The 23,933-nt window shown below is 43.6% G+C and overlaps 2 protein-coding genes across 8 annotated transcripts in view; one reads left to right on the forward strand and one right to left on the reverse strand.

The window, feature by feature from the left end:
- The first annotated feature begins 1,606 nt into the window (after positions 1–1,606).
- ccdc150 (coiled-coil domain containing 150) lies at positions 1,607–21,403 on the forward strand. Of its 5 annotated transcripts, none has more exons than XM_088611909.1 (28): positions 1,607–1,702; positions 2,236–2,331; positions 2,428–2,791; positions 4,398–4,576; positions 5,227–5,295; positions 5,924–6,040; positions 6,144–6,273; positions 6,809–6,852; positions 7,055–7,147; positions 7,854–7,961; positions 8,169–8,293; positions 9,503–9,680; positions 10,246–10,314; positions 10,679–10,771; positions 11,190–11,273; positions 11,591–11,698; positions 13,360–13,422; positions 15,154–15,282; positions 16,255–16,424; positions 16,828–16,924; positions 17,278–17,447; positions 17,523–17,649; positions 18,178–18,363; positions 18,519–18,587; positions 18,820–18,969; positions 19,521–19,607; positions 19,853–20,020; positions 21,056–21,403. In XM_088611909.1, exons 3-28 carry the CDS (start codon positions 2,440–2,442, stop codon positions 21,113–21,115), a joined length of 3,225 nt encoding a protein of 1,074 aa, XP_088468035.1. In that variant the 5' UTR covers positions 1,607–1,702; positions 2,236–2,331; positions 2,428–2,439; the 3' UTR covers positions 21,116–21,403. The 5 variants fall into 5 exon arrangements, with proteins under 5 accessions (XP_088468035.1, XP_088468042.1, XP_088468061.1 ...); XM_088611916.1 differs by having other exon boundaries at positions 2,236–2,314; XM_088611935.1 differs by lacking the exon at positions 10,679–10,771.
- The window catches only part of ecel1 (endothelin converting enzyme-like 1), a 33,593-nt gene continuing 30,436 nt past the window's right edge, over positions 20,777–23,933 (reverse strand). For all 3 annotated transcript variants that reach the window (XM_088611976.1, XM_088611967.1, XM_088611958.1), the window contains exon 18: positions 20,777–23,693. In XM_088611976.1, the coding sequence (XP_088468102.1) occupies positions 23,594–23,693 (100 nt within the window). In that variant the 3' untranslated portion in view covers positions 20,777–23,593. The remainder of the gene's footprint in view (positions 23,694–23,933) is intronic.

Genomic DNA, 23,933 nt, shown 5'->3' on the forward strand with positions numbered 1-23,933 from the left:
GCTTTGATAAGATAGTCGTAATGTAAAACTTGATGTTAACTTCATTCCTGTATGCAGCAGCAGTCTTCCACTCTTACACCACAAATCCTTCTACTATGAGGCTATTTGATTGATTTTATTGCCCATCCAGACCTCACTGGGGTGTTTTATTTGGTTACCCTCCCCACACACACTTCCCCAAAGGGGATCATTCCACTGACAGCACCAGTCGATTTAATCTTGTCACCTGGTCCCACACTCAGTCTGTACTTCAGGCAAACTGTAGACTGGTTCCAGCACCTTCAGAATACAGAATGATCCTCAAGTTTAGTCGCTTATTTATATCTAATCGGCTCTTAACAGGTGATTGATTTATGATGAACAGACATAGGTCAGAAGATAGTGCATCGTACACTCCCACGATGAGTGTTTTTCTTTCTTCTAATGGTCCGTGAGCTAACACTCCTGCATGTGGGGCAAACTAGCTGTGAAATGGGAATTGGTAGAGGGCAGAAATGCGTTATAGATTTATTCGAGTAGAGAGTGACAATCAATTAATCTGTGATTAAGGAACTCTGGAGCTAAAATCAGAAGAGATAGGAGTGCCCCCAGGGTCAGACCTGGGTACCACTGATATATCAGCCTTTCCAGGTCCCAGGTGTAACCTGTGGTGAGCACTGAAAATCATGTAATTTTAATTTATTGGGTATACCAGGAAAGACAAACAGAATGATCATCCATATTCATCCATATTTGAAACGAGTGCCTTCTGAACTACAGAAACAACCTGTGCATTTCCTGTGGTTTGGCCAGCAGCCATATCACTACAACTCCCAACTGGCAACCCACTGAAGCTTAGAGGTGTGAGCCTGTCAGTACCGGGGTGGGAAACCTCCTGGGAAAAACTAAGGTTGGTGCTGGAAGAGGTGTTAGTGGGGCCAGCAGGGGGTGCTCACCCCGCAGTCCATGTGGGTCCTAATGCCCCAGTATCGTAACGGTGACACTATGCTGTAATTTAGGCACTGTCTTTTGGATAAGACTTAAAACTGAGGTCCTGTGGTCATTAAAAATCCCAGAGTGTCTCTCGAAAAGAGTAGGGGTGTAACCCTGGCATCCTGGCCAAATTTCCCATTGGCCTTTACCAATCATGGCCTCCTAATAATCCCCATCTATGCGTTGGCTTCATCACTCTGTTCTCCTCCCCCCTGATAGCTGATGTGTGGTGAGCGTTCTGGTGCACTATGGCTGCTGTCGCATCATCCAGGTAGGGGCTACACATTGGTGGTGGAGGGGAGTCCCTATTACCTGTAAAGTGCTTTGAGTGGAGTGTAAGCAATTATTATTTTACCACCTAAAGTCACTGTACTTATCTTTTACCATGACTATGAATGAAAATATCAGCATCGGCCAGAATGTAAAATTGGTGCACTTTTTCAGAAGCTGCAGTCACTGGTTTAAATAATTTCACGTAGTTTGGAATCTTGCATGTAAAATAAAACTACAACTTCCGTGAACCTGCGAATTTTATGTAGTTTGGAGGCTTGCATGTAAAATAAAACTACAACTTCCGTGAACCTGCGAGAATTGACACATGCGCAAGGAGGCGCGCTTTGGTTGGCGGCGCTGGAAGCGGGTCAGTTTGAGGAGAGGAAGCTAGAGGACCGGTCTCCATGGAAACCGCGCACTCAGGAAGTGAATCTTGAAATGCGCCGAGATTTATAAGGTGAGAATTTTAAGGGCGGACAAAAGTTTGCGTGGATGTATAAAATTAATACAGCTGAAATATAAAATGCCATGGCTTGATAGTGATTTAACAGCGAGGACAATAGCTATGCCTTATTTAATTTACTTCGGTATTATCATTGCAAGATTCCTGTAAATCTGTTATCACTCTCATTGTTAACCTATCAGATATACAGTATCAATTTGCGATACTTTCTTAAATTACATTTACGATGCAAGTGCATTTTTGCAGGCACTCTGTGGCTGCAGACGCAAACGTCAGCCAGATAGACCAGGATTTTCATTCTTGAACTCTTGCGGCTGTTCAAAGTGAAGTAAAGCGTTTCGGACAAACCGCGTTAGAAGCTGAGCTTGCGGTTTGTTCAACTGAAATAGATCAAGGTGCCATGCGGTGGAAATCTCACGAGTTATGCTCTAAACATATTCTTTTTTATGGTTTTGTTTGAAGCATGTGGTATGTGAACATGAGAAGTGTAATTAATTAATAAATCCCCACTCCTTATTTGCTGACAGCTTTCCAGCATTAGGATGCAAGAGGCCTGGGGAAACAGGAATCTTCCATGAAGATGCACGTTTGGAATTAACAACCGAGGTGTAGTAAACCCAAAGGTACCAATGGTTCTGTTTGTACGCTGCAGGAAATGGGACTGCGGGGGACCTCGTTCCCCGCTGTCCCGTACCCAGCGTCCCTCTGTCTCCCCGCAGGGCAGTGCTGGGATGTCCCGAGCAGTGATCGCACCCCTGCAGGTGGGAGCCACCGCCCCAGAGGCCCTCTTGGTGCTGCAGCAGCGTCTGCAGGCTGCAGAGGACCAGGCGGAGGCCCTGATCAAGGATGTGGGCTCCCTGGGGGTGCCCCGCGAGCAGCTCCTGGCCCCCTCCGAGCCGCCGCCGCGGCCGCCCCTCAGCCCCCTCCAGGCCCGGGCCGCGTTCGGCGGGGGCGGCGCCATGCTGTGGCGCAGCTACGAGGACCTGGTGAGCCGCGCGTGCCGCATGGAGAGCCTCCTCCAGACGCTGAAGCTCACCGTCTTCCGGCTGGAGACCGACCGCCAGCTCAATCCCGCGCACTCCGGTGAGCAACAGGCCTAGACACCAGTCTCTTTTCGGGGCTCAGCGGCAGCACTTCAGCCATTTACACTAGCAGTTCTCTAGCACCATGTACAGACGTGCTGACCAAGGCCTCCCAGAGACAGGTATTTAACCTGAACTCTTGTGAAACACCCGAATTGCACAGGGTTGGGCTCCATTCAACTAATTATATGACTCTTCAAGGCATTGGTTAAACCAGGGCCTATCAGGTGTGTCATAGCAAAGGAGGACAATGCTCATGCAATCTGCTATTTTCTGTTTTATATTTATAATTAACGTCGGAGGATCTGTAGATTTTTGTTTTCACTTTGGACATTATAGAGTGCGCTGTGTTGATTGCTGGCAAAGAAATCCCAATTAAACAACATTATGACTCCGTATTGGAACAAACTACAATTGGAAGAAGTCCCAAGGTGGAGTGAATATATCTGATGGCCACTGTACATGTTAAGTTGATTTATATGTGTACCACATTTGATTGCTTCACAGTGTACAGTTTTGATGATAGTTGTTTATGGTTGACCGTCTAACTAGAAATCATTGTACTGACTGAGCTTATTTACATATACTGTATAAAGTAAAAAAAGTTGGCAGAGAAGAGGAGATCTTCTGACCCTTTCAGCTCATTTGGCTGCTAGTAGCTAATTAATCCAAGGATCTCATCTAGTGTATTTATGCTGCTTGTGCCCTTCCCTGAGTAAAAGGTGTAGAAGCAAGTAAGAGAATGTCACAATGTGGCATTGGGCCTACAGTTAGACATGTAGGTCCAGGCATATAAAGAACATATTACCAGATCTTTTGAGATCACAGTAGGGTCTGGTCTTCAGTGTCATGTAGTACTTTTAGGAGACCTGATTAAACCTAATCACTTTACACAGAACGTTGATAGTTTGAGTCTAACCCCCTCAGTAGCGTATTGCATCTCTTCCCAGTCCTTTTAAACATGCTCTCTGTGTCTGGGTTTTGTGTGGGGATGGACCTGACTGTATGCGGACCTGATAATGGACGTGTGCGACTGATTCGTTATCGCAACTGTCTGCATTACGCAGCTGGGCGGGGACACTTGTACACTTGTAGAGGGTACATTTGATGAAAGTGGAATGAATCTAGCATTTCGATTTATAATCTTTCCAGTTATGTTAACTCAGTATTATAGAATGTATCACCAGTGTATTTTTTAATGTTATTTGAGGAAATATTGGTGTGTAATCCAGATGGGATACAATAATGTTTTGATTTTCCACTTAGTAGGGATTTGGGGTGGCACAGCGTAGTGGGTGAACCTTCGGTCTCACGACTGACCGGTTGTGGGTCCTCACTGCAGACACCGCTGTCGTACCTGGGCTGAGGCACTTTACCCCAGTGGCTCCAGTCCACCCAGCTGTGTAAGTGGGTTGCAGTAATCCCTGTGATAGACCAGAGTCCCACAGTCCCGTCCAGGGGGACGTACGCGCAGCCAGGGTGAGCGTGGGCCCGAAGAGCCGCGGTGGTGTGGGTGTAGACGTGTCCTTTACCTGGTAGGAGACTAGGGCAGCTCCTTAACGGGGCTGAGCTGCCATTCCTGACTGGGGCCTGTGCGGGGCTCCCAGCCCACCTTGCAGAGCAGCTGGCCGCGCTGCAGCAGGAGCAGGCCGAGGAGCGGCGGGCAGCACGGCGGGAGGTGGTGCGGGTCAGGGAGCAGCTGCGCCAGGCCCGCCAGGACCGGGAGGCCACTCTGGAGGAGGCCCGCAGGCTGGGGGATGCCCTGGAGGTTGCCACGGCCACCAAGGTACCCGCAGTGACGGATGGGCACAGGCTGCTAGCTCCGCGGGGTTCTCGTATAGTCACTGGCGCGGTCCACGGGGAAGACAAAGAGACAGCCATTGCGCAGCAGTTTGATCCAGTTCAGGTTTTAAGAGCTTCTATTCTTGAATACACTCCAGCACCAGTTACTGGATTTTTATGTTTTTTAATATTGGGATGAATTTGAACAGATAGAAATGGAGTTAAAGGAACATAAAAAAATCAGCACAAATAGATTTTCGACTAATGTTAGGAAGTACCACTTCAAACAAGATAAGTAACTTAATCTCGTGTCTTTACTTGAAATAAGTCATTTATAATTAATTTACATTTACTAGTTCCTTACATTCTCCTCTGCCTCAGTAGTACAATTTATTAATAACTATATTGTAATTCCTGATTGTGTCTAAGACTGATTTTTTCCTCAAATTGACATCGTATTTAAGCACAATGACAAATATGCTGCTGCGTTTCTTGTGAAAAAGCTATAAGAATTAAAATTAAGATTTTTTTCCTAAAACCTGCAATTAGAATTTGAGAAGGCCTTTGTGACTATAAATCCTGTCCTCGTGGTGATGGTGACGAGCCTTAGGCGTAGCACTGCTCTTCCTCACTGTGCTCGGCTGCTGTGCCTAGATGGATGTTGCCCTTGCCGCTGAGGAGCTGAAGGAGATCAAGGCACAGATGAGCGAGAGACTGCTGGAGGTGAGGGCCGCAGTGCAGGGTAGGAGTGCATCGCTGTTTTGTGCTGAACGTGCACTGCGGAGAGCTGCCCGAGCTCTCACTGTCCCTTTCTCTCTCTCTGTCAGTGCCTGTGTTGAACTACGTTGTGTATCAGATGCACTTTCTCTGTTATCTCACACCAGGGTCAAACGTTCCCAGAAGCTAATGAACCTGATGGTATGTCTTTGAACTGTGGGAGGAAACCAGAGCACCTGGAGGAAACGCACACACACACAAGGAGAAATCCAAACTCCACACTGATAGCACCCCAGGTCCGGAATTGAAATCTGGGGGTCCCAGTGCTGCGAGGCAGCAGTGCTAAGCACCGCTCCACCCTGCCACCCAAACCTATGGATATATTAATAATAATAAACTTTATTTTATATAGCGCCTTTAAAGGTGGCTTCTCAAAGCGCTTTACAGGATGACAACAACAATAAATAAAAAGAATACACAAGATGATATGCAATATAATTTACATTGATTGGAAACCTCCATATTAAAAAAAAATCTTCCATCCTCTTTCTCTCATATCAGTTCAATGGCTATCGAATGGGTGACTCCAATTCTCACGTCTTTCTTTATCTCTGCCATACCTCGCCTTGCTCAGCTGAAGGAGGAGCTCTCACGGGAGGTGTCCCTGCGCACTGCTATGGAGGAATCTCATGGTGCGTTGCTGCAGAGAGTGCAGGGGATGGAGAAGGTGGTGGAGGTGGAGAGAGCCCAGGTAAGAGTGAGGGAGAGACAGGAAGGAGACAGGAGGTGGGTAGTGTACAGAGCGGCATGTGTTGTTCTAGCCCATGATGCTCTTGCTTCCTCCCGGCCTGCAGGTGGAGGTGCTGCAGCAGGACTGCCGCGCGCTGCAGACAGATGTGCAGGAAGCCAGGCAGCAGCTGGAGAAGGAAGCAGGCCGAGCTCAGGAGCTGGAGGGACAGTGCCAGAGTCTCAGGGATCAGGCAGGTCAGACGCACAGCACTCTGGGAGGCCAGGAAAAAACCTTCTTGTCCAACATACTTGTTTCACATATAAGTTTTAAAATGTTTTTTTTTTTTAATTAACAATATATTAAGTTGAACTTGCTTTTCCAGTGACAGACTTAATCTGTCACGAAAGTCTGTGAAAACTGGTAGTTTGTGGCTGGTCTTAAGTTATTTATCTGCATTCAACACTTGAAAGACTCTAAAACTTGATTAACTCTGGAAGGTTGAGCTCAAATATCTACCTAGTTTTAGGTAAAGTGTAGATCACAAGGTGGAGTTGTGATAAATACTGTATTTTCAGTAAACTAAGATGGAGATTGCTAAAATGATATTAAACATTATCAAGGAGCATTCAGCTCAAGCAAACTAAAAATGCTGCAGAAGATTATTTCTATCATAAAGCCTTTGGATGTTTTGCTACTAATAGATCTCTTCTGACATGATCTGCCATATCCTCATTCAGGCTCAGAGATGGAAAATAAATATTTATATACATATGTCTTTTTTTATTTCAGCTGCCAAAGAATTACTTGTTACAGAAATGACCGAAGACCTCAAAGTAAGTACAGTCAGACCAAGTGCTGCACAAGTACTTTTTTGTTTAAAAAAACATGTTGGTTGTATTGACATAAAAAAGTAATATAAATCTTGACCTTGCCCAGTCCACTGTCATGCAAGTTACCTGTTGCCTGCCTGCATGTGTTTGCGTATGTCTGTCTCCATACTTGTGTGTGTATATACTGTATATACTTGTTGTCCAGAGTACCCGCCTGGCTCTGCAGAAACAGCAGGAGGAGAACAGTCACCTTCAGCAGGAGAGAAGCAGTCTGAGGAGTGCCGCAAACAGAGTGCAGGTCAGGACGGGTCTATACTGACTGCAGTGCACTGTATCTTAATGTGCTTTATTCCACTTTGATCACATTACTGTATCACACTGTAGTGTGGAGAACAACACTGCTTTCCTGTGCAGTATATAGGTACTGCTATATTCTTCTAGTGTTGACCTACAGTATACTTTAATACAAATCTATATGATTATGTAGAGAACTGTACTGTTAAAGTGCTTTGCTTTGCTTATTTAAATATGCTGTATATTATAAATGTGTTTACTGCCTTCCATTGTACAGTTTTACATTGCATTATGTGTCCTTTGCTTTTTTTTTAAAAAAAAAGTCCTCTTATCAAAAAAAAAAGGGGCAGAGCGGTGGCACTGTGGCTAAGGATGCGCCTGTGGCTGGAAGGTTGCTGGTTCATATCCCACAGCCGGCACAGGAATCCTGCTCTGTCGGGCCCCTGAGCAAGGGCCTGAACCCCAACTGCTCCAGGGGCACGTATAAATGGCTGACCCTGCGCTCTGACCCCAAGCTTCTCTCCCTGTCTGTGTGTCTCATGGAAAAAAATTGTATATGGCCAATAAAGTGATCTTATCTTATCTTATCTCTTTGTGGTCTTTATTGTATTGTAGTATATATTTTTTCCTCACAGGATTTGGTTTGGTTTTAATCTGCCGTCTCCCATCTCTCTCTGTTCTGTATCTTTTTGCCCTTCCTCTCTCCCCAGTCTCTGAATGAGCAGCTGGAGTGCCAGTGTGCAGAACTCGGTGCAGCCCTGCGCTCGCTCACAGTAGAGAACGCCCGGCTCATCACTGAGCATCAGGCCAGTTTGCAGGTCAGCCATCTGCCCTCTGGCACGCGGGGTCTGACCCCATGAGAGCACGCATGCAGATTGGAACTTCGAACTCAGCATTCCTCATTGTCCCACAGCATCCTGTGATAGTTTCTAATGAATACTCTTCTGTGTCACCAGTGCTGCGCGACGCCCTTTTAGTGCTCTTATTGCTGGAGGCTGACGTGTGTTTCCCTTGGTGTCCACAAGGTGGAGAAGGAGCGTATGGCCCAGAAGCTGCAGGAGCAGGACTTACTGCTGGATGCGGCCCGACGAAACATCCAGGGCGAGCTGCAGGCGGCGCTCTCTGACAGGCTGCGGCTACAGAAAGAGCTGTGAGTCCAGCTCTGTCGCTTGGCTCTCCTGAGTCTGGGAAATAAACCGCTTTGTTTCCGAATGGTGGCTCTGATCTCACAAAACAGTCTCTAAAGTCTTTGCATAGAACAGTATAGCTGTATATGCTGTGTCTGTCCGTGCAAAGACTTTTAGAGACTCACTCCAGACAGCAATAACAAAAACAATTAGCAAGATTCACGCTACTATCTCTCAGCACACCTTTCGTTGACAGTGTTGGGTTTAAGAAAATAAGCAAAGTGGAATTTTCAGTTTTGGCTGCAAGAGGACTTTTGATATTTTAAAACTTTACGTATAAACTCATGGTCTAGTATGACAGTACAATACTTTTTGCCTTATCAGAACATTGTGGCCACAATTGTGGGTACATGTTTGGATTGTGGGCAAGAAACATATTTTATTTGTTAGAAAAGAAAGGAGTTCTTGATATTTTCTTGGTTTTCCTTATTTACTTATTTAAGTCACTTAGAAAAGTGATTTTGATTTGACTGCTTAATTGGAATGAATCTGGCAATCGGTACATACAGTACTGTATAGAGAACAAAGCATGAACTCTTCTCTGTTGGTCAGTTTATACTCTGGCAAATGTCGCATCAAGTATGATGTGTGTATGGCTCTGTGGCCGTTCTTTAATACTAATCGCTTATTTAAAATGGTTTATACTGCTAGAGAAAGTACTAAACATGCACAGAAACCGAAGAAGTGTTCTGTGTTCATGAAGCATGTTTGGAATTGCCTAGCAAAACAGAAGCTGGTTTGGCCACATTATGTTTAAACATAAGAAAGTTCTCTGTTCAGTGTAATATCTACTTTTAATATATTGTTTCTTCTTGTTAACATGTACAATAGCATAGACAAGCTATTTAATTTTGATTGCTAGCAATAACATTTAGATGTGATGAAAATTTTAAAAAATAAATATAATTTTGTTTAGTTATCTTTGAAATATTCAAAATAGTCAAATAAACAGGCTTGTTTTATTATTTCTTAACGCACAAGGAACATTTGTTTTTAAAAGCATGAGGAAGTGTGCGGGATTACAGGATGTGTTGAGGTTTAGTAAAAATACAGGCTCTGCTGAGGCAGTGCTTTCTAAAGGGCAGCATCAATGAGCGCTTCCCTGGAGGATGTCTCTGGGGTCCTTCTGTGTCCTGCCAGTGCCTTTGAGCCTTGAATGCCCTGTCCCACAGCGAGGCTCTGCGCGCAGACCATGCCAAGCTCCAGCAGAGTTCCACTGTCGCCCAGGAGACAGCTGTCACTCAGAAGGAGCTGCTGGATCGTACCGTTGAAAGGCTGCGGGGGGAGCTGGGCACAACCATTCAGGAAAGAGACGCAGCCAGGAAAGAGATGAACAGTGTACAGACTGAGGTAAGTTGGGAGGGGGTGAATTGAGCATTCCTATGACCTGCCTGCAGGATATACTGAGCTCACTTTAAAATAGATGTAGTGTGTGTATTGTTCACAATTCTTTTAGTACTGTTTATTACTTTTAGTACTTTTTACAAGTGTCAGCATGCATAGGCTGCAAAGCAACATGTAAAGGTCTATTCCATGCTGAAAAGAAACAACGTTTCGGGTCTGGAGCCTTCTTCGGGTGTAAAGGCCACAGCTGAAGAAGGCTCCACAGCTGAAATGTTGTGTTTTTCTTCTCTTTTCAGCATGGAATAAACCTTTACTCGTTCCTTTCACCTTTTACACTAAATATTACTTGCTTGAAGTTGTTAGACTCATGTAGCAGTCTGCATCCCCTGTCCTGGAGAGCTGCATCCCTTCAGATATAATTTCTACAGCCAGTGCTAAGAATGATTTTAATTCTGACTAAGACAAAGTTATTTATTCAGTGAAGTAACTGAGCATTCAGATGGATTGATAGACCTAGAGCCTGGAGCCCTGCTGCTTGCTGCGGTGTGATGTTGCGGTGTGTCTGTGACAGCTGCAGAGTGCCATGAGGAGGCTGGAGGAGGAGAAGGCCTCTTTGGAGACGGAGCTGACGGAGACCAAGGTACCATCCTTCCTTGTGCCCCCACACACCCTCATCCTACACACTCCAGCTCTTTCTCCCCAACAGCACCCTGCAGAGTCCCAGGACTGCTCTGCACATTACTCACACAACACCCAATAACAGCAACACGTGCAAAAGTAATCTGAAAAACCTATCTGAAATGCTCTAATCTAGGGGGTCTGCTTTGACACTTGATGAAAAACAGTATTTTTTTATCCGTTGTTGTTTGGTCGAGCCCTTTAGCCCCTTACACTTTACAAACTTGAATAATTCTAAATGCAGAAGGAGTCATCGTGATTAAAAATTAGCATGAAGATACAGAAAAGCTGACTGACACTCTGTGTCCTGTGCTGTGCTTGGACAGCTTGAGGTGGGGTCTCTAAGCTCTGCCTTGCAGAAACAGGAAGAGGAGAACCAGAGCCTCATGGGAAGGCTGGTGGCCATGGAACACCAGCAGGTAAGAAATCAGACGCTGGAGGTAAAGCAAACAAAACAGAGCACCACAGACCTATCTGGTAGTACTCCTACTACCCTCTCTGTTCCTGGGACTCAGTATAGTGGTTTCATTCTTTTCTAGGTATAGCTTGTGTGTCTCAAACTAAAGCAGTACTCTGCTCTGGCCTTCTGTCATCTGTGTTGTTTGGGAGTCTCCTGAACCTCAAAGAATAACAGAATAACAATTGCTTACATTTATGTATTGCTTTTCAACCAAGAGGATTCAACCACAGCCTTCTTATATAGTCTCTGGATAATGGATTAGCCTGGCAATATGTTTTATACGGGGATAGCATTCTGTATGTAATGAATAAGGAACAGGAGATGGGTCTCAGAGTTTAGCTGGAGCCTCACTCTCCCTTCATTTTGTCTTCTCTCAGCATGCTCAGCAGCAGGTGGAGCAGATGCTGGCAGAACTGACGGACAGCAAGAACAAGTTGGCCTATGACAAGGGCAAGCTGCAGGTAAGGAGCGTACTGACAGTCAATTAGAATTACAAGAAATGGTGCTCATGTAATGCTCAGTAAACACACTGATCTGTCCTGGAAGCCAGCGTTTAACTGAGTCACAACTTTTATTTAAAGATTCTTTATTTTTATTGATGCACATGTTCATAGGAACTGTTGACAGGAATACCTCTGTACCATCCACCATTTGTTAATAGCTCTCGAGTAAAAGCTCTCGACTTTTGGGTGTATCAGAATCAAGCATGCCTGCTCTGAGAGAACTCTGTCCCTGTTCCAGGCTTCTAATAGCCAGCTTATACTGTTCTGTGTACCAGGCCAGGGTGGAGCAACTGCAGGAAGAACTGCTAGCAGTGGGGAATGCCAAGGCAGACTGTGCCCATCAACGCAAGCTGTGCACTGCGCTGGAGAACAAGTACAGTCAGGTGCAGTGCTTGAGACACATTTACACAATGCTATATTGTCATTTGAATAACTTCCAGCAAGTACACTCAGATGCTGATGACCAGTTGCACATGTCTGTACATATATTCCTCTGTAATTTAAAAATGCCAGGGATAACAAAGTATATTACTGCTCACGGTGCTGGAAATTATCAACAACATGTAACTAGTTACAGTAAAGGACTCAGTTTAGTGACTTCTAGTTATAATCATTACCTAAATGAAATATGGTAACATTTTTTGAGGAAGTATATATTGCTCCTCATTGTGGTGTAATAATAAACTAGGTTAAATGAATGAATAGCCGAACGCAGATCATTAATTCAAGCAAAATCAATTAACACTTACAGTAGCCAAGTATTTATTCAGATTATCTAATGCCCCAAAGAAGAACTTCTGTGGAATGGTAAATTGGAAGACTGTAAAAGTATAAGATAAACTGATGATGGATGAAACCTTCCTGAAGCAGTGAAAGTGGCAAAGTGGCTCCGGTCTCAAGAACTAAAAAGTTGCTGGTTCACATTCCAGGTGGGCCACTGGTCTTGTACCTATGAGCAAGGTCCTTCAATCTGATGGGTCCAGTAAAATGCAAGGTCTTGTACATAGACACAGATATGAGTTGCTTTGATTAAAAGTGTCAGCTAATCTAAAGCAAATAAAATAATAATATTGTATACTCCTCCATTGGCCAATTCCTCAAGTTCTGCATTCTGGTGTTCACAATGTCAAATTTGTATACATTTAGCCTTTTCATTTCAAGGTTAATATGTTGTGATGTGGCCAACATTATGATTGATGACTGGAAACCATTTGTATCTCTTGAAATGTTTTTCCAAACGACGGTCAGCTCCCCGTGCAGGTCTGGAAGACTCTGTGGTGGGCTCACTAGGCTGTGAAGACGGTGGTCTGTGGCTCGCCCCACACATTATTTATCCGAGATTGATCTAGTGAATTAACCAGCTATGGAAGGAATCTAATCTTTTATTGCACTAATATGTGCAGTGTGAGGGGGGGCATTATCATGTTGTGGTACAGCACCTGGGCCATGATGACTGGATTCACAGTGTTATCCCTATTCCATTGCAGCTGACCAGGCATCAGTGACCACTGTTTTTTTTACCGTAGTTCTTCCATTAACCATTACTGCTGTTTGCATTAACTGTTAAAGATTGTGTGATTACTGTGCATACATTGTGTGAATCAGAAATCTACTTAATGATATATTTAGAATTTCCCATTTCTGTCAACAGGAGAATTGAATCCTAATACTGCACCTTACTGGTAATGCATGTACAGTACACCACATCCAGTTCATGCCTGGAAAACTGTCATCTGTCCTGTGTTGACCAATGTAGATTATGCATGTATTTGTTCTCAAGTCAACAGGTCCAAGCAGAACATCCGCCTTTGGTGTTCCTCTCTGTATGCATTTACATGCATTTAACAGTAATTCACAGTGATGCGCACTTTCTCTAAAATTAACATCATGCAATCATGATTGTTTTTTATGAACTTGACAGGTTATGTGAAAGTTTACAGCTTTCAGAAAAAAAACAGGAAGCATACCAAAGAAGTGCTGGTGTGAAGGATAAGGAAGTGCTGTAAAACCACTTTGATATCTAGGTATTATTTATCTCTGGCAGGTCACCAATGAGCTGAACTCCTTGAAGATCAGCTATCAGAGGCTAGAGGCCCAGCTCACTCAGGTACTAAAGTTCTGCTGTGATAATAATGTCTTTAAGAAGTCTACATTGTAGCAGGGAGGTGGAGCAGCTCTTGAGTGTAGATTCAAATGCTGTATCTGTTCTCTTAGATCTCACTGCAGCACTTGACAATGTGTAACATACCTTTCTAGATGTTTTAAAGCATGAAAGGACCTATCTGCAGTTCTTCTGGACTGGTTTAGAAGCTTTTTGAAGTTGCACATTTGAAATAATTGAGAATATACCTTTTCACTTTCATTCTCATCTCTGAGTCTTATGTGGAGGTGCTTGGGGAAGTTGAAACGAAATAAAGACTTGAGCCCGTTGTTTATTTAATTCCTGCATATTACAAATGCAAACAGTCTTGTTGCAAACTGTTGGCTGTTTGGTATAACTCACAGCTTTCAGAGAAACATTTTTAAGAAACCACACTGAGAAGCAATTGACAAAACGTTTTGATGGCATTGTTGGTTTTGTGTCACTGGCAATTCAAGTGCATTTAGACATTTAGACCATTTCAGGTATGAATAGAAAATAGCATCAGTATTATCCTTGTTATTAGTATCCTGAATAGAAAGAGTGTAGTATCATTCCAAGAGCAACTTTTCCCTCTTGGAATAATCCCTCAAGATCTGCCATCTGGATATTTTTTCCATGGAGGTTATCAGTGCATAGGTAGACTAGATTAATCAAATAAGGATTTTTTTAGTAGGAGGTTATATTGGAGAAGTTTGCAGAATACCTGTGACACTTTTGATTAGTCTGACTTAACCCGTACTTGATTTAACATTTCACCTCTATGTACTCTAAATATATTGACTTAGAACAGCCCAGTATCTTTTTGAATCAAAAGGTAGACCTGCCTTTGTTTTTTTTTAGCACTAATATGAAGACTTTTATGTGACCCCAGTCAGGGTTGTCACTGATTGCATCATTAAACTGTGTCACAATGTGTCTCTCATGTAGTCCATCAGGTTCAGTCCATCAGTCCATTGCTATATTAGGACAGTCAGAAATGTTTATAATCATGCTATTTGCATGTGTGAGCTTAACTACATGAAGTCTGTGAGCCATTAAGCTCACCAGCCTCTTTGCGTAATCCTTTGAGATGCTTTGCCATGTTTGCTACAACAACAGGCATGTTCAATGGGATTTAAACCTGGATGATACCTTTTCAAGTCTTAGGTTTTCTGCTTTTTTCCCCAATGTTTTCCTCCTTGGCTCTATGTTTTGGGTCCTTGTAATACTGCATGGTGAAGCACCATCCAATCAGTGAAGCAGCAATTTCTTCAGTTCATTCTGCTGCAACAGTCACTAGTAGTTGTACGTGATCAATAAAGAAAGGTGAGCCAGTTCAAGAAGCGATCATGCATGCCTAGACTATATTACCTCCACCATGCTTCAGAATTTGCTTGGAAGTACGAAGATGTGCCAGGAGAGCTTTGCAACAAAGATTTATGGGCAGTTGAGATCAAGATAAACGTCTACCAAAGAGAAAAAAGGATTAAAGTGTGGAAAAGGAACACAATTCTTTATGAGTGGAGGGTATGGTGTGTGTACAGCCTGTGTGTGATAGTATGTTCCTCAGTTTCAGTTTTTTGTATGCGTGCCTGTATATTAGTGCATATCTGTGGGAGGAGTCTCAGAAGCTCTTTTCTCTACAGCATTCTCTCTCTTGGTGATCTTGCCTTGTTTGTGACCTTTCTGGTGTTATTCAATCTGTGTGCTGTGCAGGCTCATGCAGCTCTGGAGAGGAAGGAGTCCGATTTTGCCCTGGCAATCTCTGTGCGGGACGAGGCTTTGCAAGATGCCCAGGCACTGCGGGGACAGCTGGAGGAGCTGGAGGAGCAGCACAGGAACAGGGTGAGCTGGGAGGGGAGCAGGAGAGTGGCTGAGGGCAAGGTAGTGTTGGGGTTACAGAAGAAATATTATAACTGGAATTTAAAAGAATGTTCATACAATATCATTTCATGTGCTGCAAACAACAATAGTGGAAATGTTGTTAGGTGATGTTTTATTGATATTGCGAAGAAACTAAATTCCTTTTGCAAGCTAGCTTCATTTACTTCGAGGATTAGGAGTTGCAGGCTTCTGTATAAGCCAGCCTTGGGTACTTTATAATTTTGGCTAGTTGTGCATTGACTGAGATATGATGAGTAATATTAAATATATTAGTTCTTCTGCTTCACTGGTACAATGTTTACATGACCCTTCGGCTTATAATATTTGTAAGTGGTTACCTGCTGTGCAAAGGGAGTACGATCTTTTTAATAAAGATTTATTAGTATCGATTTTCATTACTCAGCCAGTGAATAGCTATTTTTTAAATTCTTAATCGTTCTGACAATTTTAACTTTAATGAAATACTGAGTAATCTGCACCAGGTGTGTAAGAAATCACCTGACTAGGGCTCAGAATTGTATCTCGAGGAAAAATGAAAAACCATCAACAAACCTATCTGCTCACTTTTGAAAAGGGAGGCAACATGATACATGTGCCCAATGCAACAATCAATTCAAGTGAAGGGTTCAGCAAACCTTTAATGAGTAAGAAAGGCAAGGAACACGGGGTGACTTGAGAACCAGGGCTGAAAAACCGTTTGTTTCTGCAACTAAGGATTCTGTGTAGAAAGCATCTAATTACGAATTATCCATGGATAAGAGCTTAGTTACAACTCGGAGCAGAAGGCGCAGAGTGTCTCGAGGGCTGGCGTTGTGCAACACTGCTTCGGAATGGCTCGTGAGTCGTTACTCTGCAGAGCTTGCTCCCGCTGTGACTCGGGCGAAGCTCTGCCAGGCCTTCAGCGGTGACGGACAGTGCCGTGTCGTGCTCTAGGTGGGGCTGCTGGAGAGGCAGCTGGGGGCGTGCCGGCAGGACGGGGGCAGGGTGGCAGAGACGCTGGAGAACATGCTGGCCTCCCACGCCCGGCTGCAGCAGAGTGCCGAGACGCTGCAGACCGAGCTGGGCAGTCGCGATGCAGAACTCACGGCACTGCGGGCGGAGAGGTACTGGACACAGAGCTGCACACTGTCGGACACAGACAGACGTACTGACACGCACATCAAACTCCCAGCCAGGGGGAAACCGACACGGACAGTGACCACACACAGAGAGGTTGTGTGGCTTGTGATCTGGTGTAACAGACTGTGTCAAGTACTGTCAGTAGTTGCAAAGCTTTAAATCATGATTTTGTCAAATATCATTAGCTACAATTTTTAAGCTTATGGTTTTGCTTCCTTTATTGTTAAGAAAAGTATAAAGTAGTAAAGAACATAAGTAAAAAAACAGCTACAACTTCATGAAATCCTTGAAAAGCAGATATATATATATAATAATACAGAAAATCGGGGGACTCTGTACATTAGCATTAGCTGTATATTTTGAATGTTTTATTGGTCTGTATTGCAGGGTACAGGGACAGCAGGAGCTCCAGTGGCTTCAGGAGGAAGTGGAGCGGCTCCAGGGTAGACTGGCCACAGCAAAGGCACAGCAGCATGGCACCAAGGTCAGAGGTCATAGGTACAATATTGAGGTCAGGGGTTACAGCTCAGAGACAGCAGGACACTGATTTCAGGGGTGGATATGGAGGGGTGATTGCTTTCAGTTGTTTTGTTACCTATCACAGTTGATCTGTCTGTATGATCGTGATGCTACAGATACTGTAAATTCAAACTAGAATTTAAGGCATTGCTCTTCTATGAAAAAAATCAGGAGTGTTTTGTATTAATATGCACTTTAGCAAACTTAGTATTTTCTGGATTTACAAGTATATTTGAGCTCATTTATTGTTACTTTAAGAGAATGATATTGTATAGGTTAGCCTCTAAATTTGGTGGAGGGTTATGGTTCTGTTTCCAGGTAGAACCACTGTGTAAGGCTCTGGAGGTGGCCAGAGGGGACAACAAGAAGCTCGCACAGAGTTTGGAACAGGCTCTGCAGGTCAAGAGCACCTTGCAGGACAAGCTGAGCCGAGCCTTGGAACAGCTGAAGAGCACAGAGACACAACATCAAGATCTGCTCACAAAGAGGTGATGATATGTGCATATGTGTGTGTGTGTGACTGTCTGTGTGTATGGTTGTGTCACGCTGTTTTCGCTGTGCAGGGAGGAGGAGCTGAGACAGTGCCGTGAGAAGGTGTGTCGGCTCACAGACAGTGTGGACTCTCTGAAACAGCAACTGAAGAAGGAGAGAGAGGCGGGCAGGAGGGCTGGGCAGAAAGATGCTGCTGAGGTACCACAACCTGGCTTGAGATATGGACACTCTTTGCCTCTCTGTCTCTCTCTGTGTCTTTTACACCAACACTCATTCCCATTCTCAAACTCTAGTTAGTGAGGAGCAGGATAGACGTTTTCATGGGTCTGTACAGGCACAAGAATCCATAACCTGATCAGAACCTGCTCGAGGGGTTCTGGGCATGAAATAATTATATGCAACCTGGATCATGTCTTAGGGTCTGTATTGAATTATGTACAAAATGTTTTTTTTTCTTTGAAGGTAAAATTGTGTTTCTGTTAAGAATTCAAAAGAGAATCCAAAAGCTCTCATTAGTATTTGGGTTGTGTGTCGATATACTGTAACTTGTATTATTTCGGTTTGGATCAGCTCATGAAGTTGATTAAGTTGGTCCTGAGAACATGGGATATGCTCTACAGTGTAGGACAGCCCTGCTTTAGTCCTAGTGATGAAGGTCTAACTGAATGTGTATGCTGAAGGCATGACTTTTCCACTCCACTCACTGTTCCATTCCACTGCCCCCAGCTGAAGAAGGCTCTAGAAGAGGCATCTTCCTGGTCAGCAGATCTGTCCCTTGCCAATCGGGAGCTGAGAGAGAGGGTGAATGAGTTGGAGAAAGTGGTGGCTAATCAGAAGGCCAAAATCAAAGGTCAGAGGGCACAGGTGAAGAAGCACATGGAGAGCCAAGCCAACAGCACACAGAGAGTGAAGGTAGACTCACTACATGATGACTGTTTTTCTCACACAACTTGTCCCTGACTCACTGAACACACTCTCACCCTGCAGTGTCTCATATCCACTCAACACTGGTGCACACTGTCCTGCTCTCTGTGCTAAGTGTCTCTCTGTCATTCTGTACTCCACAGGAAATGGCAAGCGAGCTGAGAGAACTGCAGAGCATGAAGGAGGAGTACCAAAAGAAAAATTATGAGCAGGTTGCCACCCTTCTTCTCCTTTCCTCTTTTTCTTGCTTTTTGTTTTCTGCTTCTCTCACCTCAACAATGGTCTTTTAAGGACCCATTCTTTCTCCTCTTCTGCTGCCTTTACACACTTTCCCTCCCATCACCTACCACTCCGTCTAATACTCACTCTTTCCCCCTTGTGTCACTACTCATCGCCTCACCCTGTCATTCTCCCTGACTCCTTCTCCCCACCTCTCTGTCTCAGGGTCAGTTGGTTCAACAGTTCTGGACAGAGACGGCCTCGCTCCAGCAGGAGCTGCGGTGTCTGTCCTCCGGCCAGCAGGAGGCAGTGCGCTTGGGGGAGGAGCTGGAGAGAGAGCGGGAGCTGCGGCAGAAGCTGGAGGATCGCTGCGAGGTGAGAGAAGCTGGGCAAGCTCAGTTGCAGGCCCTGTCAGAACGCTATGGTGAGAATGGGGGGATCACTGTTCTCATTCCAGCATCCAGCAGCTGGTTCAGGTGCTGAGTTGTGGAGCACTGCAGAAGTAAACAGTTAGTCAACAATTTGTGTTGACTATAAACTGGTTGTTTCTCAGGTCTAAGTTATGCAAGATACTTCATATTTAAAAATGGCCAGTCTAACCTTGCTGTCACTGATTTCATTTTTCATTTTTGTACAGAAGATACTTTGGATTATTCTGAATTCAAGCTTTATTCTTCCCACATTTGTTCTTAAGTCCCATCTCCAGACATCTTCCTTTACCTTTTTACTTTGACTTTTGCCCCGAGTCTGGGTAGTGGTTGAAGATGTGACATTCTGTAAGGGCAATTCTGTAGTGGTTCATTTCTTCCTTCTGTGTTTTGTGCTATGCGTTCTATTCTCTGTCATGCTTTGCACCTGTTCCTGTGTGAATGTTTTTATCTAATTATTGTGTGTGTAAGTGAGAGATGCCTGGCCCTGTGTTGCAGAGGCTGGAGCAGAGAGTGAGGCAGCTGAAGCAGGCCAGGGAGACAGCAGAGCAAAGACTGAAGGATGCCAGCCTGGAGTCACAGCAAGTGAGACATCCCTTCTGCTAAGTGTGTGACTCTCTCCTACCTTGCTTTTCTCTTAACTGTTCTCCATCTCTGTTTGCTTTCCCTTATATCTCTACCTTTCATCTTCTTTCCTGCTCTTTTGCTCTCTTTTCATGTCTAAACTTCTCTGTTTTCTTTCTCCCTTACACCTGTTGATTACGGACAAGCCTTTCCAGTCTCTTACATTTTTACCTGCTCTCTGCTCCCATCTCTGTCTCTGGTCTCAGATTTCTGACAACCTGGAGGAGGCTCACTGCTGGTTCCAGTCAAAGTTTGAGAGTCTGCAGAGGGAACTGGACAGGGGGGAATCATTGTCTAGTGATCAGTGTTCCCAGGGGAGGACTAAAAAGAGTGTTCAAAAGAGTGTTCCCACACCATGTAGACAGACTACAAAGGTACTTTTATTTGAGTTTGTATATATATGTGTGTATGTGTTGTGTAATTCTAATTTAGGTTATCAAGGTTGGCCATTTCTATGAATTCAGAAGCCTTTGGCTGTTTAAGTAAGACACTAAATGGTGGTTTACAGCCCTGGAGCAAACAGGGCATATACCTGTATGTGTGTGTTATATTCTGCTAGAGGTCTTAATAATTATTTGCTAAAATTGAACATGTTCAGTTTCGCTTCCAGATTTTATAGACATTGTGATTTAAAGAGACCTATAAAATTGTGCAACACAGCAGCCCACCAAGGTCGAGGCTGCCCAGCAATGACAAGACAGACCTGACTGTGTGTCTCGGCGTGTTGTCTCTCCTGGCTGGTGTCTTGGTTTCCCAGGCTCAGAGACAGAAGCCTGATCCAGTGAGGATGGATCAGGAGAGAATCAAGCTACAGAGCTGGGAGACCAAACTGCAGCGTGCTCAGCTGAGCTAGCAGTGCAGACAGACAGACTGACAGGGACAGTCACAACATACAGACACAAAGACGCAGGATTAGTTTCAGGAAACATGACTGAAAAACACTGGAACACACACGTGTGTAGAACATGGATTCTATTTGGTCAACCAAGAGGCAAGAGGGATGCATTAATCCATTATCCTTTTAAAAATTAAAAAGAAGGTAGTTTTCTGAATAATCCTCCTCTCTGGTCCTAAACAATGAATATAAAATTCAATTTTTTTGATTAGGAAAAACAACAAAAAAATGCATGTTCTACATAAAGTACATTCATTTTCATGTTTTGAATTGGAGAACTGCTAAAACATTGCATTAGAGCGGATACGAGTAAATTTCACAGGCAGCTGTGCAAAGGGAATAAGATTTTCCTGAAGAGCTCTTTCTCAAGCTGCTTGAGAAGAATTAAAAAAGAAAACAATGCAAGAACCCAACACCAAGAACACCACCATTAACACAGAATTCTATTAAACAGACAAAAGATTGCATTTCACACAAATTGTACATACAGCCATGCTTTTCCTTGTTTTTCTAGGTGCACACCAACACCAGATCTATGGGCAAGCCTGGAGTCCGTAGTGCTGATTCTGTATAGCTCTCAGAAGGCCAGCAGCACAACCAAATGTGCTCTTGCCAGACAGATAAAGAAGAGGTTGAGCTAATCGGAAGGAGGCAAGACCCAGGAGACAATCCACTGTGTCTGAAGCCTGTCGTCATGAGAATGAGATTTGTAACATCAGAGCACATGCTGTTATTGCAATATCTGAACGATTTAACTTCTCCTTATACTGTATATATATATATTGACACAGCAAAACTAGTTTTTGTAAGAGTGATCATTTATATAAAAGTATTTTAATAAATGTTTGATTTGGATATTTAAGAGGACTTCTCATTAAAAGGGTTATTTACCGCATATACAGACACACAGTCATGTTTTGCACACTTATTGCTGAATAAAACTAATATTACATAATGTTTTAATCTATGAAGGCTTTTACAGTTACAGACCTCAACGATAATTAACACTGCTGTTAATAATGCTCTTGAACATCAAAACACAGTAAATGAAAAACAGGTCCATAACATTTTCTTCCATTTGAATTTTACTATATTAATACTATATACCATGACTGTATGTATGCATATACCTTTGATTGTTTTGGTAATAATATTTGTTGATAAATAAGCACACACAGTAATGTCTCTTATAGAGGGATGCAAAACATTGACAGTGGTTTCTTGAAATGCATGAAAATACAACTTTAAGAAACAAATTTTGGGTAATACAAAAAAGGGTCTTATACAAATTACATTCAGGCTTTTTTTGTGTTTTCCTGGACTCCTTCTCAGGAACAGTAAACATCATTTTTATTCCCATGTTGTAACTGTGGCTGTGCTTTTCTGGGGAAGAGACAATGAGCTGGACTCCCTTTTTTCCTTAGAGCATGCCTGTCCACTCCAGAAAAGTGCTATATACTGTAAGTGTCAGGAATCAATTAAGGAATTATATCCCAGATAGCTCCCTGGAATAGTTTTTTTCACATAATTGAAGTTTGTTTTGTTGCAGCTGTTAAAGTACTAATTACATTTTGTAAACAGGCATTACTCTTTCACGTAGTAAAAAACCATCATCCCTTTTATTTATTAGAGATTTCAGTTGGCAGAATTGACACATATCCATTATGTGCTAGTCACCGCCAAGTGTCCCTCCTCTGCTGACAAGAAGTGTCACTCCAGTCTCTTTCTGCTGTGTCTAAGATAGAATTTCATACAAAACCCCATAGACATGAGTGATTTCCCACACAATAAATCACTTAACAGTCTTTTGGTGTGGTCCCTGGGGAGACATTCTGAAGTCATGGATAATCAAACATGTAAAATGTAACTCCCAAGTACTAGCAAATGTATCTGTACTGTCACTTTGCATACATATAGGGACAGGCTATGGTGTCTGCTATTGCAGTAGGTGATTGCAAGAATTGGTCCTTTTAGATAGTTTTTTTAAATTCATGGGTTCTAGATTCAAGGCCTTAGTGGGGAACTAAGACAAAGTTCACCTTTGTCACCACATTTCTTCTGTACCTTGACATGTATGTAAAGTATATGCCATCTTTATGGAATCAGCCCACAAACAACAGAGTACGTTATTCTTCTGTCGTGGTTCAGAGGCACTCCTAGAAAGTTGTGTTGACAGGGTTACAAGGCTGAAGTCTTCCTCTGTAGTCCAGCTCCAGTCCAGCATGGCTCAGAAACCCACAGGTACGCTCTCCCCTTCACAGTGGAGTTTGTCATCACTGCTTGGTGCTTTGTTATTCTTTGTCCTCAACTCTTCCACCGTGTTAACTGGCCTGTCCTCAAGGCAACGTCTTGTCCGTACTGGTCTGTTCTGCTTCTTCACCGTGGCTCAGTTTGTACTGGGATCCTCTCACTCGCCTTGAGATCTGTATCTGGGAAACCTGAGCCAGAAGCCAGCCCATCTCTCTGTCCTGTCCATTCAGCACATTTATACTACCTCGCTCGCCACTGTGCACTGACCTGTGCACCCCTGTTACTGCAGCTCCATGCAAATGAGACTTTCTTCATGGGGTTTCGCATTAAAAGGAAATATAATGAAAATTAAATTTCTACCTAATAAGATGGTTAAAAAAACAACAGTACTTAAAAGAAGGGTACGCATGAAAGGACACTGCTCCACTGTAAGAACATGTGACTTGACTAGAATATTGACTGCAGGTTGGGTGAGTTTGATGTTGGTGTTTGTCATCTGTGCTGTTCAGAGTGTTTTATAATACAGAAGAGGCCAGCAGAATCTCGGCTAGAATACTGTCTCAAGCTGTACTGAGAGAAGAGAGAGGGACAGCCAGAACTGTTAATACCTGTTAACACGAGTCAACTGAAATCAAAGAAAAAAGCTGAGGATTGCTACAAAGATCTTCAGCGGAAGATCTCCTGAAAAAGACTCCATGTAAGAATGCAGAATCAGGAAGCGTTGGTGAACAGCAAGGTCAGCATGTCCTGAAGGTTCCTGGTTGGCAGAAGGTTGAGGGGTCAGACATCAGACGTGAGGGGGTCACCAGACAGAGCACTTGTTGTTGGGGTGCATTGGGGAGCCCTTGGGACAGTGGAATACTCGGCCAAACTCATCAAACTGGGACACGCTGCCAATAACTCTATGGACATGAAGAAGAAAAGAGAGAGAGAATTAAGAGCCATGCAAAAACTTTACTAAAATTATTTTTTTATTGGGGATCTGCCCGTTAGATATGAAATTATTTGTATTATAATGACATTTTGGCTAGTTCTGCCTCGTGCTCTGTGTTTCCAATACCACAATCCTCACTAGGATTAAACCACTTTCTAACTACAGGAAGTTCTTGTTAACTAGCAGTGCTGATTGATTTTGAGGGAAG

The sequence above is a fragment of the Lepisosteus platostomus genome, chromosome 2 (genome assembly GCF_059453375.1).
Source record: "Lepisosteus platostomus isolate fLepPlt1 chromosome 2, fLepPlt1.hap1, whole genome shotgun sequence".
Lineage (NCBI taxonomy): Eukaryota > Metazoa > Chordata > Actinopteri > Semionotiformes > Lepisosteidae > Lepisosteus > Lepisosteus platostomus.

Bases quoted from the DNA above. Each gene is read 5' to 3' on its own strand.
- ccdc150 (XM_088611909.1), top strand. From the start codon at position 2,440: ATGTCCCGAGCAGTGATCGCACCCCTGCAGGTGGGAGCCACCGCCCCA. The intron at 2,792-4,397 runs GTGAGCAACAGG...CGGGGCTCCCAG, and splicing joins GCTCAATCCCGCGCACTCCG to CCCACCTTGCAGAGCAGCTG. The intron at 5,296-5,923 runs GTGAGGGCCGCA...CGCCTTGCTCAG, and splicing joins TGAGCGAGAGACTGCTGGAG to CTGAAGGAGGAGCTCTCACG.